Source organism: Camelina sativa, chromosome 4 (assembly GCF_030686135.1).
Source record: "Camelina sativa cultivar CO46 ecotype springtype chromosome 4, ASM3068613v1".
NCBI lineage: Eukaryota > Viridiplantae > Streptophyta > Magnoliopsida > Brassicales > Brassicaceae > Camelina > Camelina sativa.
Genome location: NC_141883.1, coordinates 32,662,642 through 32,683,073, shown reverse-complemented (window position 1 = coordinate 32,683,073; position 20,432 = coordinate 32,662,642). Strand labels below are relative to the sequence as shown.

At 33.8% G+C, this 20,432-nt stretch overlaps 3 protein-coding genes, 1 long non-coding RNA gene and 1 pseudogene across 4 annotated transcripts; 1 reads left to right on the top strand and 4 right to left on the bottom strand.

Moving 5' to 3' along the window:
* Positions 1 to 256: 256 nt before the first annotated feature.
* Positions 257 to 2,945, bottom strand: LOC104783315 (uncharacterized). Its single transcript, XM_087512141.1, has 8 exons — positions 2,368 to 2,945; positions 2,137 to 2,234; positions 1,928 to 1,966; positions 1,491 to 1,672; positions 1,143 to 1,247; positions 975 to 1,055; positions 784 to 888; positions 257 to 692 (listed from the first exon to the last, which is right to left on the bottom strand). The coding sequence occupies exons 1-8, from the start codon at positions 2,818 to 2,820 to the stop codon at positions 490 to 492; spliced, it is 1,266 nt and encodes a 421-aa protein (XP_087368267.1). The 5' UTR covers positions 2,821 to 2,945; the 3' UTR covers positions 257 to 489.
* A 3,811-nt stretch (positions 2,946 to 6,756) lies between these two features.
* On the bottom strand, positions 6,757 to 7,762 carry LOC104784455 (U-box domain-containing protein 36-like). The gene is made up of 4 exons (XM_087509608.1): positions 7,700 to 7,762; positions 7,383 to 7,603; positions 7,117 to 7,283; positions 6,757 to 6,917 (listed from the first exon to the last, which is right to left on the bottom strand). The coding sequence occupies exons 1-4, from the start codon at positions 7,760 to 7,762 to the stop codon at positions 6,757 to 6,759; spliced, it is 612 nt and encodes a 203-aa protein (XP_087365734.1).
* A 2,873-nt stretch (positions 7,763 to 10,635) lies between these two features.
* On the bottom strand, positions 10,636 to 12,496 carry LOC104783316 (WRKY transcription factor 23). The gene is made up of 3 exons (XM_010508459.3): positions 11,788 to 12,496; positions 11,468 to 11,614; positions 10,636 to 11,233 (listed from the first exon to the last, which is right to left on the bottom strand). The coding sequence occupies exons 1-3, from the start codon at positions 12,222 to 12,224 to the stop codon at positions 10,789 to 10,791; spliced, it is 1,029 nt and encodes a 342-aa protein (XP_010506761.1). The 5' UTR covers positions 12,225 to 12,496; the 3' UTR covers positions 10,636 to 10,788.
* Positions 12,497 to 14,536: 2,040 nt separating this feature from the next.
* On the top strand, positions 14,537 to 15,097 carry LOC147946428 (uncharacterized). Its single transcript, XR_015596221.1, has 2 exons — positions 14,537 to 14,633; positions 14,800 to 15,097. It is a non-coding gene; the product is annotated as an uncharacterized LOC147946428 (long non-coding RNA).
* A 2,848-nt stretch (positions 15,098 to 17,945) lies between these two features.
* LOC104783317 (transcription factor UPBEAT1 pseudogene) lies at positions 17,946 to 18,951 on the bottom strand (annotated as a pseudogene).
* Between the last annotated feature and the right edge of the window lie 1,481 nt (positions 18,952 to 20,432).

The following is a 20,432-nucleotide window of genomic DNA, read 5'->3' as shown; positions in this document are numbered from 1 at the left end:
CTAGAAATATTGCTCTTAGGGTCACTCAGGAAGGGCAGCTTACATCGTATTCTGCTTTAGGCGGACATTTAGCTTGCTTACATAATCGAATTGAATCAGAGCGTCTTGGATGAAGTTTAATCCTTTGATTTAGTTGCTCTGGTTTTCATTGCCTGAGGGGTGGTCGGTTTGGATTATTATAAGCTTAATCTTGTTTTGGCTCTACATTTGTGATTCTTTCCATTTTTTCTAATAAAAGCAGCGTTAAGAAAAAGAAAAAAAAAACCCACTCATGAATATTTGCCTTTTTAGACTTTAAGATGTACGAAAATTCTATGGGCTTTTAACATGAAGGCCCATTAAAGTAAGTGATGGAGATACTACTAAGGTTTCTGCTTTCTAGAACATTCCTCTCTAGTCTCGACAGAAAGGAAAGAAAAAATATAGAGGAGAGTAAGACGAAAGTGTGACATAGGGTGTGAGAGCGAAAGAGGAGGAACTGAACTCCAATTACTTCTTCTTACCCTTATTTTGTTTCTTCTTCTGCTCCTCCGCTCTTTTCTGTGCCAGAGCTTCTCTTTTCTTCTTATTGTCCTCCTTCTCCGCCGTTCTATACTTTTCAAAAACAAACTCTCTGGCAATGGTTTTCAGGAGTCGCAGATGGTCCTCAGGTACAGAAGAAGTCGTCGACAAACCAGAGTTGGAAGCACCTCCTATTAACCAGGGTTCAAAAGTTAGACAAAAAAAAAATTAAGCGGTTTAGGTCTCATCATCAGAGGCAGAACTAAAGGTTACTTAACTCACCCAGAGAATTGCTGGCAGAAATGGGATCAGTCACAGAAGAAGTCGTCGACAAACCAGCTAAGATCTCACCACCAGAGTTGGAAGCATCGGATCCCATAGTTGGACCTGAGAAAAGGTTCAAAAGTTAAAAAAAAATTAAGCTAGGTTTAGGTCTCATCAGAGGCAGAACTAAGGGTTACGACTTGACTCACCCAGAGAATTGCTCGCAGAACTGGGATCGAGGTCCTCAGGTACAGAAGTAGTCGTCGACAAACCAGAGTTGGAAGCACCTCCTATTAACCAGGGTTCAAAAGTTAGACAAAAAAAAAAAAAAAAGCGGTTTAGGTCTCATCATCAGAGGCAGTTACGACTTAACTCACCCAGAGAATTGCTCGCAGAACTGGGATCAGTCACAGAAGAAGTCGTCGACAAACCAGCTAAGATCTCACCACCAGAGTTGGAAGCATCAAATCCCATAGTTGGACCTTGAAAAAATAAGAAAAGGGTTTAGGTCTCAGCTAAGTTTAGGTCTCATCATATTTATATACATATAAAAAGCTTTAGACTCGTTTCATCTCTTCCGAAAACAAAAAAGGAAAACAATTGCAAACTTTACAAATGTGTTATATACACTTAACTAAGCTAAACCAAATCCTACTAAACCAGAAATTAATCCAAAAAGCTTAAACAGTATATACAAACCAAGCTATTCTAATAAGTTCGGTTACCTTGATGATGAGAGAAGTAGGAGGAGTCCCCAGTCATCCAGTTGTATGCCATTTTATGGCAACAATTGAGAGAGCATATAGGATGGAGGTTGTAAAACAGACCCATGTCAAACATGGGTCCTTGAACCTCTAAATCTTCCAACATTTCTTCCATGTTTCTGGTTGTACAGTCAGAAAGTACTCTATAGATGATCAGAAAGCAACAAGCAACCACGTTACAGTCAAATCTTAGTCTAATCCAGAAAGATACAATCATAAAACAAAGCAATCACGGTAAACAGAAAAATAAAGTTTCTGTGAAGATCTTCAGAGAGATGCAATCCTAAAACAAGTAATGACGTTCCAATCAAATTTTAACCTAATCATTTCGAGAAACTCAGAGGCAGAACAAAGTAAAATCGCACAATTAAAGTATAATTGCAGAAATTGAGAAATACCTTAGGGATGCTTTCCGAGAAAGAAATACCGAAAGCTTCCTGAGAAAATTCACCAAAATGAAAGTAATCAAACCGAAGAACTTGAGAGAACATCAGAAGAAGAAGAAGAAGACAAATGTAGAGGAACTTGACCAAATTCTCGAGGAACACAGAGGCAGAACAAAGTAAAATCGCACAACAAAAGTATAGTTGCAGAAATTGAAAATTACCTTTGGGATGAGAAAGCTTTTCCGAGAAAGAGATACCGAAAGCTTTTCCGAGAAAGAGATACCGAAAGCTTCTCCGAGAAAGAGATACCGAAAGCTTCCTGAGAAAATTCACCAAACAAACACTATCTTCTTAGTTCCTCTAAGATGAAGTAATCAACCCGAAGAACTTGAGAGAACATCAGAAAAACAAGAAGAAGAAGAAAAATGTAGAGGAACTTCAAGAGATTTTACCGTCACTTCGCTTCTTCCGTCACTTAAGAAAAACTTTCCGAGAAAAATTTTCTGTCGCCAAGAGAGAGAGCGGGAGAAAGAGAGAGAGAGAGAGAGAAAAAAAATACGATTCTGTGGATTTATGGACCTTATTTGGAGCGAGCAAGGACTGTGTTCGGTTAGAGGGAGAGTGAGGCGGTTACAGAGTGGGACAGAGGGAAGAAGCAGCAGCAGCTCTAACAGAATTTTTTCCCCTCCAGCCAACGAAGGGGTGCCACCTGGCACGAAGAGCAGACATAAACCGGACTTCTTGACAGACTCACCGGGGATCTCAGATCCGGTTCGTGGATCCATTCCTCTATTTGGTTCCTTCAAATTGCCTTGAGAAAGAGCAACCGATTGGTGATAATAAGCCATAAGGGGAATGAAACAGAGCCTCTGCGTACAAGAGATTTGAGAAATGTGAGAAGCCATCTGAGAAATGTCGGAAGAAGACGGGTCGATTTAGGTTTTTGGTCGGCGAGAGAAAGTTGAGAGAGATACACGAAGGTCCTCTTTACTTGTTATATATACTCCGTTGAAAATGTTGCATTTCTTTTTCCTCGGTTACGTGTCATGTATCTGACCCTTAAAAAGATTTCTCCTCTCCATCTGTCCCTCATCGCCACAATCATTATTATGTGGAGTGGTTATTGTTTGGTTTTAGTTAAATTCATGTGGTTTTCTTCTAGTGTACATACATTTCATCAACATATCACCGTAAAAGTATATTATAAAAAATAATTTTTTACATAATAATTATAGAGAATGGAGTCTCTGTTTACTGATGACTACTATGCAACTTAACACATTATAAATTTACATCTTAGACCTGTAAACAAGTATATTAGCTATTAAAGGGATAAAAATAAATCAAAAGAAAGAGGAATAAGCTAAAGCTACGCGTTGCACTCCAACTCCAAGTTTGAGGTTTTGGTGGTACAAGGAATTCATGCCTCCACATGCTCAACTATAGTTTGACCTTTTTGCCCCTGGTTATTGGCGGGAAAGTGGATGGAATATATACTTTGTATAGTAGTATATGTGTTCTGGTGATGACGTCCGCACTTTTAAACATTGACGAGAAAGCGAGCAAATCTCTATACCGTCAAGTTTGTATTATTTTTAGATTATAGTCGTAATAATTTCATTAGTATAGATTTGTTGTTGTGTTCTCTAACTGCATTATTTGTGTACTACGATTATACTACAAGTATATATGCAAATAAAGTGTGTACATGAAACCTAAAAATAATACTACACTACAAATTATAAATTTTATTCATAAACATTAAAATTCCTAATGATTATGTAAATAAATACATTTATTCACAACAACGTTGTTCACAATTTCACATGAACTTTTTATGTTACAACAATTGTGTCCACTATTTTAGCCAAAAAAAAATACAAAGACATATAAATCAAAAATTGCTTGTGCATATGTAAAACAATTTCAATCGAAAATCTCATCTGGTGTGTGTTTATTTAAAAAAAAATGAACTTGTCGATTCAAAAGGACTAATCGATTGAAGATTTATGAACTGGTTCATCTTAGGTTTTTGAATTCGAATGATGATGATGATGATAAATTAGGACATGTTTCTTCTGATGTGATGGTTCTCAAGTATTATCTTTAGGTATCGTAATTTTCAACAATGTTCTGTGGATGATATGATGCTTAATTAGGTTAGTTGTAATATCTCCGATTCTTTTGTTCCTTGTTCATCTTAGGTTTTGGAATCATCATCTGGTCTAGATGTTAGTATTGACGATTTGTTTCTTATAGCTTAGAGATATCAATGTTTTGTAGATGTTGCTGCTTTGGTGTTCCGTTATTGCGGGCTTTGTTCTTCTTCTCTTTTGAAATTTCACTCTGATTGCTTGCTCTTATTGAACCAGCGTAGCCATTATCATTGGCATTGATTTCTTCTTTGCTAATCATTACTTACTTATCAGTCTTCTCTATTAGCGTTGTTTCAGGTATAGGAAAATCATGGATCCTAATGATCACCCCGTCATGATCACTGGCAGACACAAAGATCAATGTGTAAGGTAGGACTATAGACGAGTCTCTTTTAGAGCATTCGAGTATTGTCATGTGTCATGCCAAGAGATTGTTGCTTCAGATTCGTAGTCCACCCTCCCATTCTTGTTGTCGGATGTCTATTCTTCAACTATTGAATTTGCCCTCATTGCTGGCAAGATTTTCAACTTAATCAAGGCTGCAAAGTAGCCTGGAGTCCATCAACTCTCTAAAGATGAGTTTCAAATCCCTCCTTGGATGTCAAGTATAGCATATATCACTTTTAAGTTTCCATATTGTATACTCATGTTATGATTACATAGATAGATAATTGTTTTGAGTCTCATTGCAGGTAAGTTCGATGTTGAGTTTTCTGCATGGGAAACCTTTCGCCAGTGGTTGTTCATGGGTTCGTCTCAAATTCTTGTAACTTTGGATTTCAACTGGGTAGAAGACCGTAGTAAGGTGGTTGGTCAAGTGAGGCTTTGTGTTCTTAAGCCTTTCCCAAGACAACATTTGGGAACTTCACAAGTATCCAAGCTTGGATCATATGGGAAAAGCAGTCTATGTGATGCGTTGCAACAAATTTGGCGAAACATTATCATGTCAGTACTCGTTTCTCCAAGTGTAGTTTGCTCATTCAGATGTCATGTTTTGTTGTCTCTTTTGTTGTATAACTCACAAGATTATGCGGTTTTGAAAACTTAACAGCGGAGGAGGATGAGGAAACTGATAGTGATTGATTCAAGCGGCCGATTGTACTTTGGAAGTGGAAGGTGAAGCTGGAGAGTGATTATTAGAGTATGTGACACCATGCGTTTACCTTATGGAATCCAAATACTGTTAGGCTATGTTTCTTAGATGGTTAGACTGTTTTTGTATTGGATTTATGTATGGATTTCTTAATTAGCCAATAGACTATCGGGTCTTTGCATCAACCAAATTTATGTTGAAATATCTCTAATCACTTGAGAAAACAATAATCACAGCAAAAGGCAGATACTTACAAAGTCTGCATTTGTCGAGAGAAGGAGGATCACTCGTCTCTCATCATAATTAGCTATTATAATCGTAATAATTTTATTAGTATAGATTTGTTGTTGTGTTCTCTAATTGCATTATTTGTGTACCAAGATTATATTACAAGCATATATGCAAATAAAGTGTGTACATGAAACCTAAAAATAATACTACATTACAAATCATAAATTTTATTCACAAACATTAAAAATTCCTAATGATTATGTAATTAAATACATTTATTCACAACAACGTTGTTCACATGAACTTTTTATGTTACAACTTACAACAATTATGTTCACTAGTACTTTTGGCCAAAAAAATATAAAGGCATATAAATTAAACATTACTTGTGCATATGTGGAACAATTTCAATCGAAAATCTCATCCGGTAATAATAATACCATGTGTTTGTTTTTTTAATAATGAACTTGTCGATTCAAAAGGACTAATCTACTGAAGATTTAAGAAAAAGAAAAAAAAAATCGAAGTCTGAAAATATTAAAATCTAAACAACTAGTAAAAATTAACCGAAGAGTCTAATAATAAAGTCTTCGTCGTAACGGAATCATCTCTCATATTCCGAGAAATACCAAATCGCTTTTGTAATACGGAAATACGGAAAAGAAAAAGACTTTAAAAACCTAAGATTAGAGTCAAATATAACAAAAAAATGAAAGTAATTCGTCAAAGGTTCTTTGTGGTTCATATGGTTAAAATTTAACCAGTCAATAAATCGGTTCAATTTAATCGGTATTCGGTTATGACATAAACTTGAACTGTTTTTTTTTTGACACTTATCTTCGGTTATGACATAAATTTAATCGGTATTCGGTTCAATGTGCTCTTCTATTAAAGTAATTTCGTCAAGGCCCGTTTAGGGCTCTTTTTTCTTAAGTTAACCTGCAGTTTAATTACGAAGCTCGGCCCATCTCATGCATGTTTTTTTTTTTGTTTAATGTTTATATTTTTGTTTTCCAGTAATTTAACACAGTATTTTTCAAACCTGTATCAACTATCATGTCATGCATGTCCAGGCTCCTGGAGTCAGAAACAAAGATAAGTGTCCAAGGAAAAAACACAATCTAGAAACCAAAGAAGGTGGTTTGTGAGTTACAACTTGTTTAGCTGTCTCATAACTAACTTGCACTTTCAAACTTGCACTTTCAAAGCAGCTTTTAAATATAGAACACAAATTCCAAAAGTCTCATAATTAAATAGTCGTATATATATACCAAAGACACTATTATTATAGGCCATAAAATCAAACCAAATCAAATCAAATTTTAACATAGACGACTAAACCGATCGAAAAGCAAGAAGACTCAAACCAACTCCTGAATCGCAGACCCAAGAGCGCGGTTGGGGACAAGATTGGTGTGAGAAAGCTTGAGATTTGTCATTGGTGATGTATTGTGACCTGTGTTAAACCATCTCGCAATAGCTTCTGCTTCGTATGTATATCCATCAGCTGTCAATTGTGGATCTTTCATAAACATTAAACATACATATATTAATTACTAGTATACGAGATTGAGATTAGTAAGGAGGACTTGCCTGTGAGATAGGGCAAATAAACGATTCTATTTTCTTTGTTGTTGTGATCTCATCGACTAGCTTGAGAGCGTTGTCCCTCTCTTTTTCCATCACACTCGCATTTATTTTATAAGATTCAATTATTAGACCTTTGGCTTTCTCGAGCTCTTCATTTTCTTTAGTAAGAGCTTCCGTGAGGATCCGCTTGTTCTTGTACTTGTTCTCGAACTCCTTAGCCTTGATACACATATCCTCATACTTTTTTGTGACCTCATGGACTAGTTTAAGAGCATTGTCGCTCACTATACTCGCATTGCTATCTTGCAAAAAGTTTGTTATACGTTTGACTATCTCGCACACTTATTTTTCTTTATTAATAATAAGAGATTTCTTGAGAATCAGCTCTCTCTGGTACTTGCTCTCCAACTCATCAGCCTTAATACACATATTCTCATGTTTGATTTTGAGATTTACCACTTGAAGCTTCAGTTTCTCTACTTCTTCCTTTTCTCTAGCAAGTGCTTCTTCTTTTTCCTTCCTATGCTTCACTTCATTATTGTATCTCATCTCCATCTCTGCAGCCTGTAAATCAAACCTAAGGCTTAGAGAGATATACTCATACCAAACAATAACTTGCTATTCATAAAATAGAGGGCTTAATTAATTAGCAGATCTCTAACTAAGAGTGCAAAAAAAAAAAATAAAAAATAAATAAATAAAAAAAAGGCAAACCTGAATTCTGCTTTTGCGAGTTGTTTTAGAGTCAGTCCTTCTCTTGAAAAATCGAGTTATCATTTTAACGAAACTCTGTCAATTTGATGAATCTCTCAAGAAGAGTCTTTCAAAAAGCAGAGAGATCCAAAGATTCAAGAAGAAATTAAATTGTTAAATATAACACTGATGAAAGTTTTCTTCTTGAATGTGCAAGATTAATAATATTAATTGCTCGTTGATGTTTATATATATATTCTACTAAAGAGAAAATAATATCTTTAAAACCTATTTAAACTTGGATTTGTAAAATCTTTGTTAGTTGATTTGTAAATCTTATAGGATTTTTATTTGTATATATAATTTATAGGGATCATATATGCGTAATTGCGTTAGTAAATGTAATAGTACGTATGTCATCTCTAAGGTTTTCTGATCCATACGGACTATTGAATTTACTAACGCAAAAATTTACAAATATCTAAGATTTGTAATTATCTTATATGATTTGAAAATCTTATAGGATTATGGAATTTAAACAAATCTTAGATTATGTAAACTAATATTGCATCTAACGAGTCACGACTCACGAGAGTCTTATCCTTTCCTACTTGCATTCGTCTATTTCAAAACATGAATAATCTAACTTAAAATACAAAAAAAAAATTAAAAAATCTCACTAAAGATGTTGACAGGAGATTCAAAACTCTAAGTTAAGACAATCTTTCATTTTTTCAAGCTCAACTTATTTGATAAATTTTCATGTCAGTGTTTTTTTACGGTTTGAAAGTCTTTTGGATCCAACAATTGTGTATTGAAAATGGAATAAACTCGGGGGCTTCTACAAACCATTGTGTCACTGATGAGCAAAATTGTTAGTTGTTTTCTTTGAATCAATGGGACTCCTAAGTTTGTCTTTTAGTCATTTACTTTTAAGCCATCGAGTGTTTTGGTAAGTTTGCTTTCGGTTGCATTCGTGGCTTTGTTTGGGACAATGATTATGTACCTTCTTCGGTTTGGGATTATCACTCACCGTAAAGGTCAATACAAACATACTAAAGCCAATGGCGTTGCTATGCACTAACTAGACAAAAAGACAAAAAAAAGTGATAGTACCTCATAAGATTGTTTTTTGCTTCCTTGTTCTGTTATGTAAAACATTTTATCACACACACACATGGCTGCAAAAGTAACAAAAAGAAAAAGAAAACAAAAAAAATATATTCGCTCTGTTTCACACCATTAAAAAGATAACCCAAATTCATGATTCTCATTTTTTTTTTTTGGGTGTCAAGCCTTTAAACTCATGATTTAGTTAGTTTGTAACCAAAAAAAAAAAGAAAAAGAAGGAACTTGCATTAAGGTTTACAATATGTTAAGTTTTACATTTTACATTATGATTTTCTTTTCGGATACAGTTTGCTAATAAACAATTTTTCTAGCTTATAGTGTAATTTGTAAATGATGCACGGTTGATACAAAAGCGCATATGAAAGAAAAAAAATAATGTCTTGACCATCGTTTATGTTCCTGCCATGAGAGAAGGAATGCAAAAGCATAAACCAAAACAAATCCCGTCAAATATTAATGGAGTGTTTGTTACAAAAAGTAATTGAAAACGTCTTTAGGTAACACAATGGCTATATCTAATTTAAACACGTTTAAACTATCGAGTCTTCCACGTTCCACCACATCGTCGTACCTAGTAAAAATAAAACTTGTGAAGAGAGGATTTTTCTCTTTCATTTTCTTTATTTAAAAAAAAAAATAAGTGAAAATAGCCAACGACAATAACACAGTGCATACGTCTTATTCTTCACCGCAGTGTAATCATGAAACAGCACGAATAGCAAAAGGAGTATATAAATAAATAAATATATAAATAAGAAATCGTGAAAGGTGGATCAAAACATAGAGGATAGTAGGTAGGAGTTGTTGGGTTTATGCTTCCAATTTCGCATTAATTTCCTCTTAAGTTGTCTCACTTAATTAATCTTGTTGCTTATAAAAACTAGTTGAAATTTCCAGATTCCAAGACAAAAATTTAGGCGAGACAAAAGAAATCCCAATAAAAAAACACATTAACTGAACTCTGTCTTTGAGTAGAGATAGAGTAACCTGAAACCCTATAACGGATTAGAACCGTATATCAAATTGGTTTTCGATTTTTAAAAAGTTAACACTAACTATAAACTATATAAGCTAGATATGAGTAGGTCTGGACATAAAACCGTACCCGAATACCCAATCTGAAACCCGATCCGAAAAACCGGGTTTGGATTGGGTACGGATTTGTCTATAAAATCCTATTGGGTTCTATTTTCTAATATCCGTAGATTCGGGTTAGGGTCGGATAATACCCGGTACCCGTTTGGGTACCCATTAAACCCGAACATATAAACATATTTATAATATTTATCATTAATATATTGCAATTATCCCAAAATTATGATTATAATTTTGAATATTTCATTTGGTTTTATACCTAAATATCAAAAATAATCAAAATATCTAAAATATTTTGTTATGTAAGTCAAAATTTAACTAAATTTATTTAAATTTAATTATATTTTTTCGGGTACTCGGTAGTTCGGGTACTAATCGGGTTCTGAAATTTGTAACCCAAACCGACCCGAACCTGATAATATCCAAACCGAACCGAACCCATATATCTAAAAATACCCAATAGATTCTATTTTTCTAAACCTGTTTACCCGAACCCGAACGGGTTACCCGAATGCCCAACCCTAGATATGAGCATAGAGCTCATGCAATGGCCATAGCAGAGGTTTTAAAAAGACGACCATTGTTATATAGACTATGATCGGTTATTTACACAACGACGAAATTATTATGCGATTTAGAGTTTTCGCCAATCATACTATCTGCAAACCCATGCTAAACTATTCCACCAATTTTCAAAGAAAACTAGTACATGTTTTTGTGTAATGATTCCATGGTGAAAAAATCTTATAAGTACCTTACTATTTTAGTAGATCCACAAGAAAACATCCCCTTCAAGAGAACGAAAGATCCGTTTCTATTAGACAATTATACATTCTAAGAAAACCTAGATGTGAATTACAATACTAAAAGACTTATATATACTACTACTCTTCCTTGAGCATATGAGATGGAACAACATCTTGAAGAAGTCCATTATCTTTATTAACCAAACCTCGACTCCTTTTCACACGATCGTCATCATCACCAAACTCATTAGCGTGGGTATTAAGGTACTCGCCGACTCCTCCAAAACAAGACAAGAGTTCTTGTTGCTGCTGTTGTTGGTGGTAATGGACAAGCTGTTGGAACTGAGGGGAGATTAACGTGGAGGTCTCTAAAGGAAAGCCAAAGCAACCACCATTACCGAGATTGGAAGCAGCTCCAGATGATCCGTAGAAACCAGCACCAGTGGAGATAGGACGAGACGTGCGTGGACTAATGTGTGTGTGCTGACCTTCGTAGGTCGTAACTACAGTGCTTGGATCTCTGAATGATCGCTCTACTCTCTTCTTCACGTTACATGAAGTCGTTGTGCAACGGTAGTAACTCCTGTAAAAAACAAAACACCATTACACAAAAAATTAACCTCATAAAACTTTGGGTTAACAGTACTTTTTAACCTTTCTTTTCTTTGGAAAATGTAAAAGAAACTTTAGTAATTAGTAAAAGGCTTAACACACACACACACGAAAATTATGAAACAATAGAATAGAGACACAATGCATGTATTGTACCCAAGCAAATCATAGTATTTGATATGAAGAAGAAGAATAAGAAAGAAACCTGGGAAAAGGACTGTTTTTGACAGCTTTTTGACCATATTTTCGCCAGCGGTAGCCATCTTCGAGATGATCAACCTCACTCTTTGTCATGAATGCGACTCTTGCCTCTCTCTGTCTCTTTTGATTATTATTCTTCTTTGCTTTCAACCTGAGGGGTTCATACACAGACGCACACATATAAAGAACATTAAAAAAAAAAAGCTTACTTTAGGAAACCATTTTTTTTTTCTCTGTCTTTTTCTCGAACAGCTTATATATGCTCATAACATTGATCCCTTTTGAAGAGAAAGAGAGAGAACCAACAAAAAGAGAGAAACTCACTGTTTCTTAGGATGATGATGACTCTTCTCTTCTTCTTCTTCTTCTTCTTCTTGGTTGTCTTCTCGTTTTGGTTTCTCTTCATTAACGGCCTCGCTCGAAGCAGAAGAAATCGAGGACGAGTTAGGAGTCGCCGGTGGATTAATCGAGAACTGATCCGAGCAAAAAGATTCCACCTTTGACGACGCTTTATCAGACGGTGGAGGAGCTGCTGCTTGAAGGATGGTTGAAACAGGAGAAGACAGCTTCGTCGAAAGGAGAGAATGAGGGGAAACAGTAGTAGTAGCGAAATCGTAATGATGAGGTTGAGGTTGAGAACCTAATAACTCCATAAACCCTAAGGAGTTGTTCCTCTCCGCCGCCGCTAAATCTCCGAAATCCCAAACACCTTGCGACGACGGGTAGTAATAACTCGTCTTTGAGAAATCTGTAAACTCCATTCTTCGACCTCACTCGGTTTTCCCAGACACGGTTACAAAACAGAGAGCGAAACAGAGATATCGAACCAAAAAAATTACAAATGAGGAAGCAGAAAAAAAAAAAAAAAAAAAAAGAAAAAGATCGATGATTTGTAAAGGAAGAGTTTTCATTAGGGTTACAAGAAGAAGGATATATAGAAAGAAAGAAAGAGAGAGAGAGAGATGTAATGAAGTTTTGGGGGTCAGAGAGTAAAAGAGATGAAAGAGATAATTATGAGTGAAGAAGGGATTTTGATATTTTTGTCACAATACTGTGTTAAATAATGAATGAGGTGAGAGAGAGAGAGGCTTCATTGTATTTTTTTGGATTTCCTTTATTGACCGGCGATAGCAGGTTACTATAATATACAGTGTGACAGTAACCGGTTGGAGTCATATATGGTCAACGCGTAAGTCAGAGAAGACAGTAGACGCTTTCATACGTCCGGTTTTGACTGGTTCAATAGTTATACGGGTTCTTTCTTTAGTTTAAATTTGAGCTAATGTGAATAGAGAACGAACTTAAAATTAAATAAAGAGCCATCTCTGGAGGGTGTTGTTGCTGGGTCGTGTGCATGGGAATCCTTCTTTTCTTTTTTAATGTGAACACAGAACACACAAAAAAAAACCTTGTCTTTCCTTTTTTTTAAAAACACTTGTCCCAATAGCCCTATTTATTTTCCTCTTGCTGGATCCAACGACTAGCGATAGATTTTAGCGACGGAGTATGTTGTTCATTTGTTTGTCGCTAACGATTATTGCAACTACCACTAGAAACTGTCGCTGAATTGTTCGTTTGCCTATCAACGCGACTAATTACAATAATATATTTTTAAAATTAATAAAATTTCATTTTTGATATTTTTTTAATTTAAAATATAAATATCCATAAAATAAATTAAAAACATATTTACATATTTTTTAAATAATTAATTTGAATTTTATTTTTAATTTATTCATTTTAATATTGTTAAATTTAATTTTTTATAACTGATTTTTTTAGAAATTTATTTAAATATATTCAAATTAATTTGTTATTTTATTTAGTTAGATTTAGTTTAATTTTAATAACTATATGTAGTTATATTTTTATTTAATTAACTTTAATTTAGATCATAGTTAAATATATCAGTTTTTATTTATTTTTTATTTTTTTGTTATGTTGTTCGTTTTCCTGTCGCTGGATCCAGCGACTAATTTTAGCGATTGATCGCTGATGAACGATGAAAATTTTAGTGACTGAAAATTACGGTTGCTGATCACTGGCGATAGTCGCTGCGACTGGTCGCTGAACCAGCAACAAACAAATAAAACTTTTTGTCGCTGTCGTTGGTTTATGTCGTGAGTGACAGGCAAATGAAGAGGTCCATTATTGTTGTGAATTGTTTTCTTATGTAGTAGTATTATCTATTATGTTATGTAGTAATAGATAGACTCAAGAAGACATGAGACATGTGTGGGCGGTGAGACCGTTGTCCGTGATCTAAATAGTACAATTTTGTAATCGAAATTTGTATTATTATTTTATTTCGGTGTTATGAAATAGTTAATAGCACAAAGGATCAATAGTAAATTTTGTAAAAGAGAAAAAAAAAAATGTGATTGACACTCACACACACTACTACTTTTGATCTATGGAAAAGAGAAGCACGTATGAATCGAAAAATTATCGGCGTTTTTTAATTTAAAAAGAATAATTTTAAAGTGGTGGATGATTAATTAAGATATATAGAGTATCATATAAATTTAGAAAAGGCCGAATTTAATGGACCGTGTTCACATCTCCTTTATTTGTTTCTGTCTTTTGGAATGTGGAATTATGCAAACAAAAATATCTGATGAAAAAAGCCTGCAGCTGAGGTGAAAACATTCTTTCTTTTTGTTTTTCTAGGTACATACAGCCTTTCTTCTTATTCAGTGTGAGGGAAAAGAAAACTCTTAGTTATGGTATAAAGGTATAATATATGGAATGCATGAAATAAGTTGATAACATCATATAGTAGTATATTTGACGGGGATAAAGATAATTAGTTCAGTTTGGTGCAGACTGCATATCGCAAACTCTGTGTACTTTAAAACTTTGTTTAAATCAATCTAATGGTTTGTCATACAATTAATTATTTCCTTTTTTTATATAATTGTGTTAAGATTAGTAGCACCAATTATTTGATGTAGGGGAATATATAGAACTTTGATAAGTAAGAGATTAGTACTAGTATTTTAATAATAATTATTATAAATTATAAATCCGTGGACCCAAAGCAAATCCGAATAGATCAAAGTTAAGGGACCAGATTTATATAACTCCTGCATGCTTCATGGATCCTTTTCTTTATAAACAGCGGTGATCCCGATGGATGACTAAAGGAAAAAAAACTAAAAAAGCTAAAGGTAACAAAGTCAAGATTTGAATTTCTCTTTTTGTTCCTTCTTTAATGTTTATTCTTTCTTTTTTCTTTTTACAACCGATTTTGATTTATACTACTAGAAATTGCTTTATCCTTTTTGAATTTCTTTACCTCGCCTTCGCAAACCATAATTGTTTTCGTGTTTGTAGTAGAAAAAGAAGAAGAAGCATGCACGTGTGGTGTTGTACCATGCCCATGGGGGAGATAGATAGAAGAAGAGTAACGAGTGGTGACCCACTCCCGTATAATTTGCTTGCAAACTTAGCTCTCCTTTTGCATGCTTCCATGATTTTGTTTTCCTCCTCCTTTTTTTAGTAAACCCATTTTTACAAAAAAAAATTCAGTATAATTTCATGATTTCCCTGTTTGAGATATTATCACTCACCAGTTGCGTCATGTCTCCGGATGGATGTAACATCTTTTTGTATTAACTAAAAAATTTGTTAATGGACGAAATTTTGAATAAATAAATAAAAGGGTCTCAATCAAAGGGTCGGCCAGACGAAGACGCGCGGCTCGGTGTTGGCGTCGGGTTGCGGGACATCAAATGCCAATGGTGGCGTATGTTTACTCCTTCCTACGTTTTCCCCCAAATATATTACACGTGTCTTATTTATTTTGTCGGCTTGTGGGTTCCATCAACCAAAACTGTCCACCTGGCAGCTTCTCGAATCCAATGGCTCACCTGGCACGTTCGAAACATCTTGATGGTTCGTTTGTGCACTTAAAATAGATTTTGTAAAAGGAAATTATGATTCAAAATAAATGCATAGGTGATAGGAAAGGTAGATTCGTATCAGCGAACCGAACGATAAAGAGAAAAGAAAAACAAATATTAAATTTTTGACTGCCCTAGGGTTGCTTCTCGGATACGTTTAGGATCTCAAAAACCGTAGTGGATGATAATAAAAATATACTAGTACTACTTAGAACAGTAGTATAATGATTTTCTTTTCTTTGTTTGTTAAAAAGCTAGAAAGTTAATAGACTCGATCAATGCTAGAATAATAATTTCACTCCGGTCACGAGTCACAGGGTTCCGACTTCCGAGTCACCAATCTTCCACTATACCACGTAAAGTAACGACGGTACTCAAAATCAATATTTTAGAATATTGTATTGGGATTACATATCATATACAGTCAAATCTTTGAAATTTGAATTATAAAGCCCATATACAAATATTTATTTGATATATTAAAAGGCAAAGAAATGGTATATAATATGGTCACGCGTACGTCTTACTCATATAATCGAACATTAGAATGTGTAGACTAAGTGATTTATATAGTTTGAATTGCATGTGGTTTCGTCTCATTGGTTTAGTTAGGTGATTTAATTAGGACTATTTTAAAAGATTGAGAGCGTATATAGTACATTATCCAAATGTGTTCCCTAACAAGAGTAAAACAAACCTTCTAGAGGAGTTGACAAGGCATGAATCAAGGTGATAATTAATAATTCACGTACGTTGCTTCTTCCTTCCTTGGATACTTTATATATGTCTCGTGAATTCACAAGTAGCAATCAAATCCCTAATTAAATGCCTTTTTGTGATTTTAATCGAAAAAAGAAATCACCCAAACGCAACTCGTATCGCATGTGTTGACCCACTTAAAGATTTTTTTCTGTTTCTTTTTTTCTTGCCCAATACTCTTAAAAATGACGTTGTGGATGAGTTAAAAACAAAATAGTTAAATAATAACCGTTGCGTTGGTATTTGCATATGGGTAAGAGTCAAAGTAAACGCATTTTGGGATCTTATTTTATTTATTAATCGCCGCATCAAACATGATGCCGAGTAATATAAATCCTGTCTGATGGTAGCTTACTCATTAACTTATAAGTCATTAATAGTCTCATTTACTACATTATAAATTTTTGTCTTCTATCTCATACATATGTATAATTTCAACATCCTTTAGGTTCAATTTGAATTTTCAAGGGATTAGCACTTCTACTACAACCTCGCTAAATAATTCGGAGGCAAGAAAAGGACAATAACTGATGTTAAAAAAAAGAAAGAAAGACATAACTAATGTACTAGTTTGGATCATGTTTTACGTACAAGTGAAAACTAAAATCCAATAGAAATATTATTTAAATAACATATACATTTTCATTTATTTATAATACGATCGATGATATAAATATATATTAGTTATGTCTTTCTTTCTTTTGTATACTTCAAAATCTATATATATCTAGTGAATGTCATATAGTAAATCTTGTAAGATGTATACTAAAATTTATATCTAGTGAATGTCATATAGTTAATCGTGTAAGATGGCATGTTTTAAGGTGTATACTTGAATGTATTGTTTAGCACATGGCTTAAGCTTATTGTAACCCATCATAACTATTTAGTACTACTATTTACGAAACCATTTAATTATATATTTTTCTGGACAGTAGTTTATCATCAAATGTTATAGAAAGTGTTAAACCTTACTGATATACTAACAACACGCCTTAGCATTCGTGGTCAAGCCCCGAAACGCATCACTTCACTGACACTATTGAGCCCGACTATCAGCCTTATTCAGCCCAAACCAACCCCGTCTCTACACGGTATCGAGTAGATTGTTTAGTGACCGAAGCTCTCTGAGTTATCAAAGAATGAAAACATAAAACGTTTGACCAAAAAAAAAAAACGTTGTTTAATTTGTTGAATCCCAAATCATCGTCGAGATAATAAAATGTCGGTCCATTCCCTCTCAACTAATTCGTGTCATCTCAAATAAATAAAAAGGACTATATAATATGTGGCGTTCAAACATTTGTATCTGTTATCTATCACTATCAAAAGCGACAGTAGTCCAAACGTTGGAGTAAAATCATTTATCTATATAACAGTTTTACCATTAATAATATATTTTTTTTGGATTAAATTACAATGAAATTTAATACGATATCGTCAGAAAAGACATGAATAGTACTATGAATAATAGTCTTCTTGATGAATTTTCTTAATATCCACACCACCCTGTTGATGCTTAAACTCGAAAATCGATCGGCAACTGTTCTGTTATATGGAAAAGCACGAGTAAAATAATAAAATATACCTAACTCATTGTGGTAAAGTTAAGGATCCCTTAATTTTTAGGTTACAAGGCTAAAGTTTTGAGCTTTTATTTCATTATGATTTCAATCAATGTTAGTAATTTTGAACGTGTAAATGAGTAGAATATTTAATCTTTCGTATAAATTTAAATTTCGAAGATTAGTTTGTGTAGTTCGGTTTGATTAGTTGGATTCACGGCCCATGCACTGTAATAGCCCACGCTAAACCTGATTCTTTTGACAACGGTCGTTTTGCTTTCATTGGTAAAAACATTTATGACCGTCCTACATTTGTATTTCTCTTAACTAAATGAACTTAAATTTTTTATAGATTTCTCTTTTGGCAAAATAGTTTTGTAATTTTTGAAAAATCTATTTACCTTTTACAAAACAAAATAGATGTCTCTTCGATCTTTTTTAGTGATGTAGCGCACAAACTACTCGCACGGAACAAATTATCTATGAATTGGTATGTTCAAATAATCAAATGTTTTTTTTTTAAATAATATAAGCATAAAATATACCATATATCTTGATTTTCAATAACTTTTTTTTTGGCGGTGTCACATCAGCAACATAAACCAAATTAACTTTTCGACAATCACACGATGATAAAAATGAAAACACGAACAAATAAAAACTAAAAACCCGTAAAATCCAACAAGCCTTTACAAAAAATTATATGAAGGTTTTAAAACACAGTCGGTTTCGGTCAAAACCTGAACCATTGTCTGCATGACCCTCACTTTCATTTCCAAAGCCAAAATATAATCTGCCGTTTGTCTGAAAAGTCCATCCAAACCTTCTGATGTTTTGGTGTTCGGAACAAGCTCTTTCAACGTCCTGACTCGTCTATGAATGGCACGATACCGTCTTCTAGAAGCTTCTAGACTTTTCCTCGGTCGGATCATGATCTTCTTCACAAGTGCCCTTCGAGCCCTTTGTCTTCTCATTGAAACCCAAATGGATTCCTTTCTTTGTCCTTCTAATATTACACCCATATTGTAAATGAAAGAATGTTGTGTAGAAAAAGTGATAGACAACTACAAAAAAGATTATATATGTAATGTGATGCAGATACGAGACATGCACCCTTTGTTTATATAGACATAAGATAGAGGTTAGTGACCCTTTTATATATAACTTAAAAATGGAGATGATTACAGCTTCTGAGAAGGTTCTCTTTATCTCCCAAAAGAATTGGATGAGAATTGCACAAGTGTCCACAAGGGTGTTTTTTGCTTTGTTTTTAATGGATAATTAGGGTTTAGCTTATATTAGAGGACATGTCATCAAAAATACAACTCGATGCACATGCACTCACATGATTCTCATCACTACCCAACCCTCCTACATGCTTAATAACACCAACTTTCTTCCCATTCACATCACCTTAAACACCCTGTCTTATTCCTCTTTCTTGCACTTTATCAATTTATTTTTATTTTATTTTACTTTCGCAACTAATTAGTTCGAGTTTACCAAAGTCGGGCGGATTGAAACGTACAAAAGAAAAAAGAAAAAAGTCGGGGGGGGGGGGGGGATCAACGTAGAATGTAATCCTTATCTTATTATGCCATAATCTTTCTAGATTAAATGCTAATCTATTTAACCAGCATGCAGTCAGCGTTTTAAGAATTAAGAAGCTAGCGATTGAGATAGATATATTAGTCGATAAGATGAAATTATATAAAAAAATTCATATATATATATATATATAAATATATATTATAGATTTTTGCATGATTTTTTTTCCGCGTTTGCAAAAGTCAGAACAACTACCGAAATTAATTAGATCATCATTTAATATTTCTCCCAATCAGTGTTAATATGAGTATCGCTATAATGTACTATTTAGTTTGAATCGTTCACCATTGTCGACGGAGATGATAAAATATGAATATTTGGTTGTCATAATGCTTTTGCTTTTTATTAAGTCCTTATTATTTTCCAGCTGATATAAGCCGGCGCAACTAATTGAGAATTAACAATAAACTAACGAGATAAAGCCATTCCCGAGTAGTTTTAGGTTTTTGGACAAAGTAGATAACGATGTTGGATAATGGGATAAGGTCTTAATTTTAAAAGACAGAAGAACATGCAATGATCTTCTATGTTCCTTTGAATTTGTGGACTTCATATTTAGGATTTCTTTTTATTTCCGTGAGTGGATTTTGTTGAAGCATCTTAAAGATTATGTTCTTTTCTCGTCATGTGTTTGTGTGTGTGAATTCTATTTTTTTTTTCTAGAAAAAAGAAAAAAAAAGAAAAAGAAAAAGAAAAGCAGATTCGTGGAGCGATGTAGATCAGACATCCTCGGAGACTATAATAGTAGATTCAATGCATCTCCCATCGCCGTCAACACGAAACATTGTACTTAAAAAATTCTCTTAATTGGACATATATATACGTCTCTCATAATTGATGAATTGATCGAATTAGCTTAACATTCGCATATAATTGATCAGTGTATATATATTGGTTTTTGAAGGTAACGTGAAAAGTACCTAACAAATTAAGGTAGGTTTATATAAATATAAAACTTAGCCTTGATGGAGAGTTTAGTGGTCGAATAGATCGCTTGTTAGTAGCACGTTGTAATGTATATAAGCTTAACGTGCATGCACATGTTCTTATATCCTCCCTAGTCCCTATTCGTCTAGAAACCCAACACATAAATATATCCCAATTCTGATATATATTTTTTTTAAAAAACCAG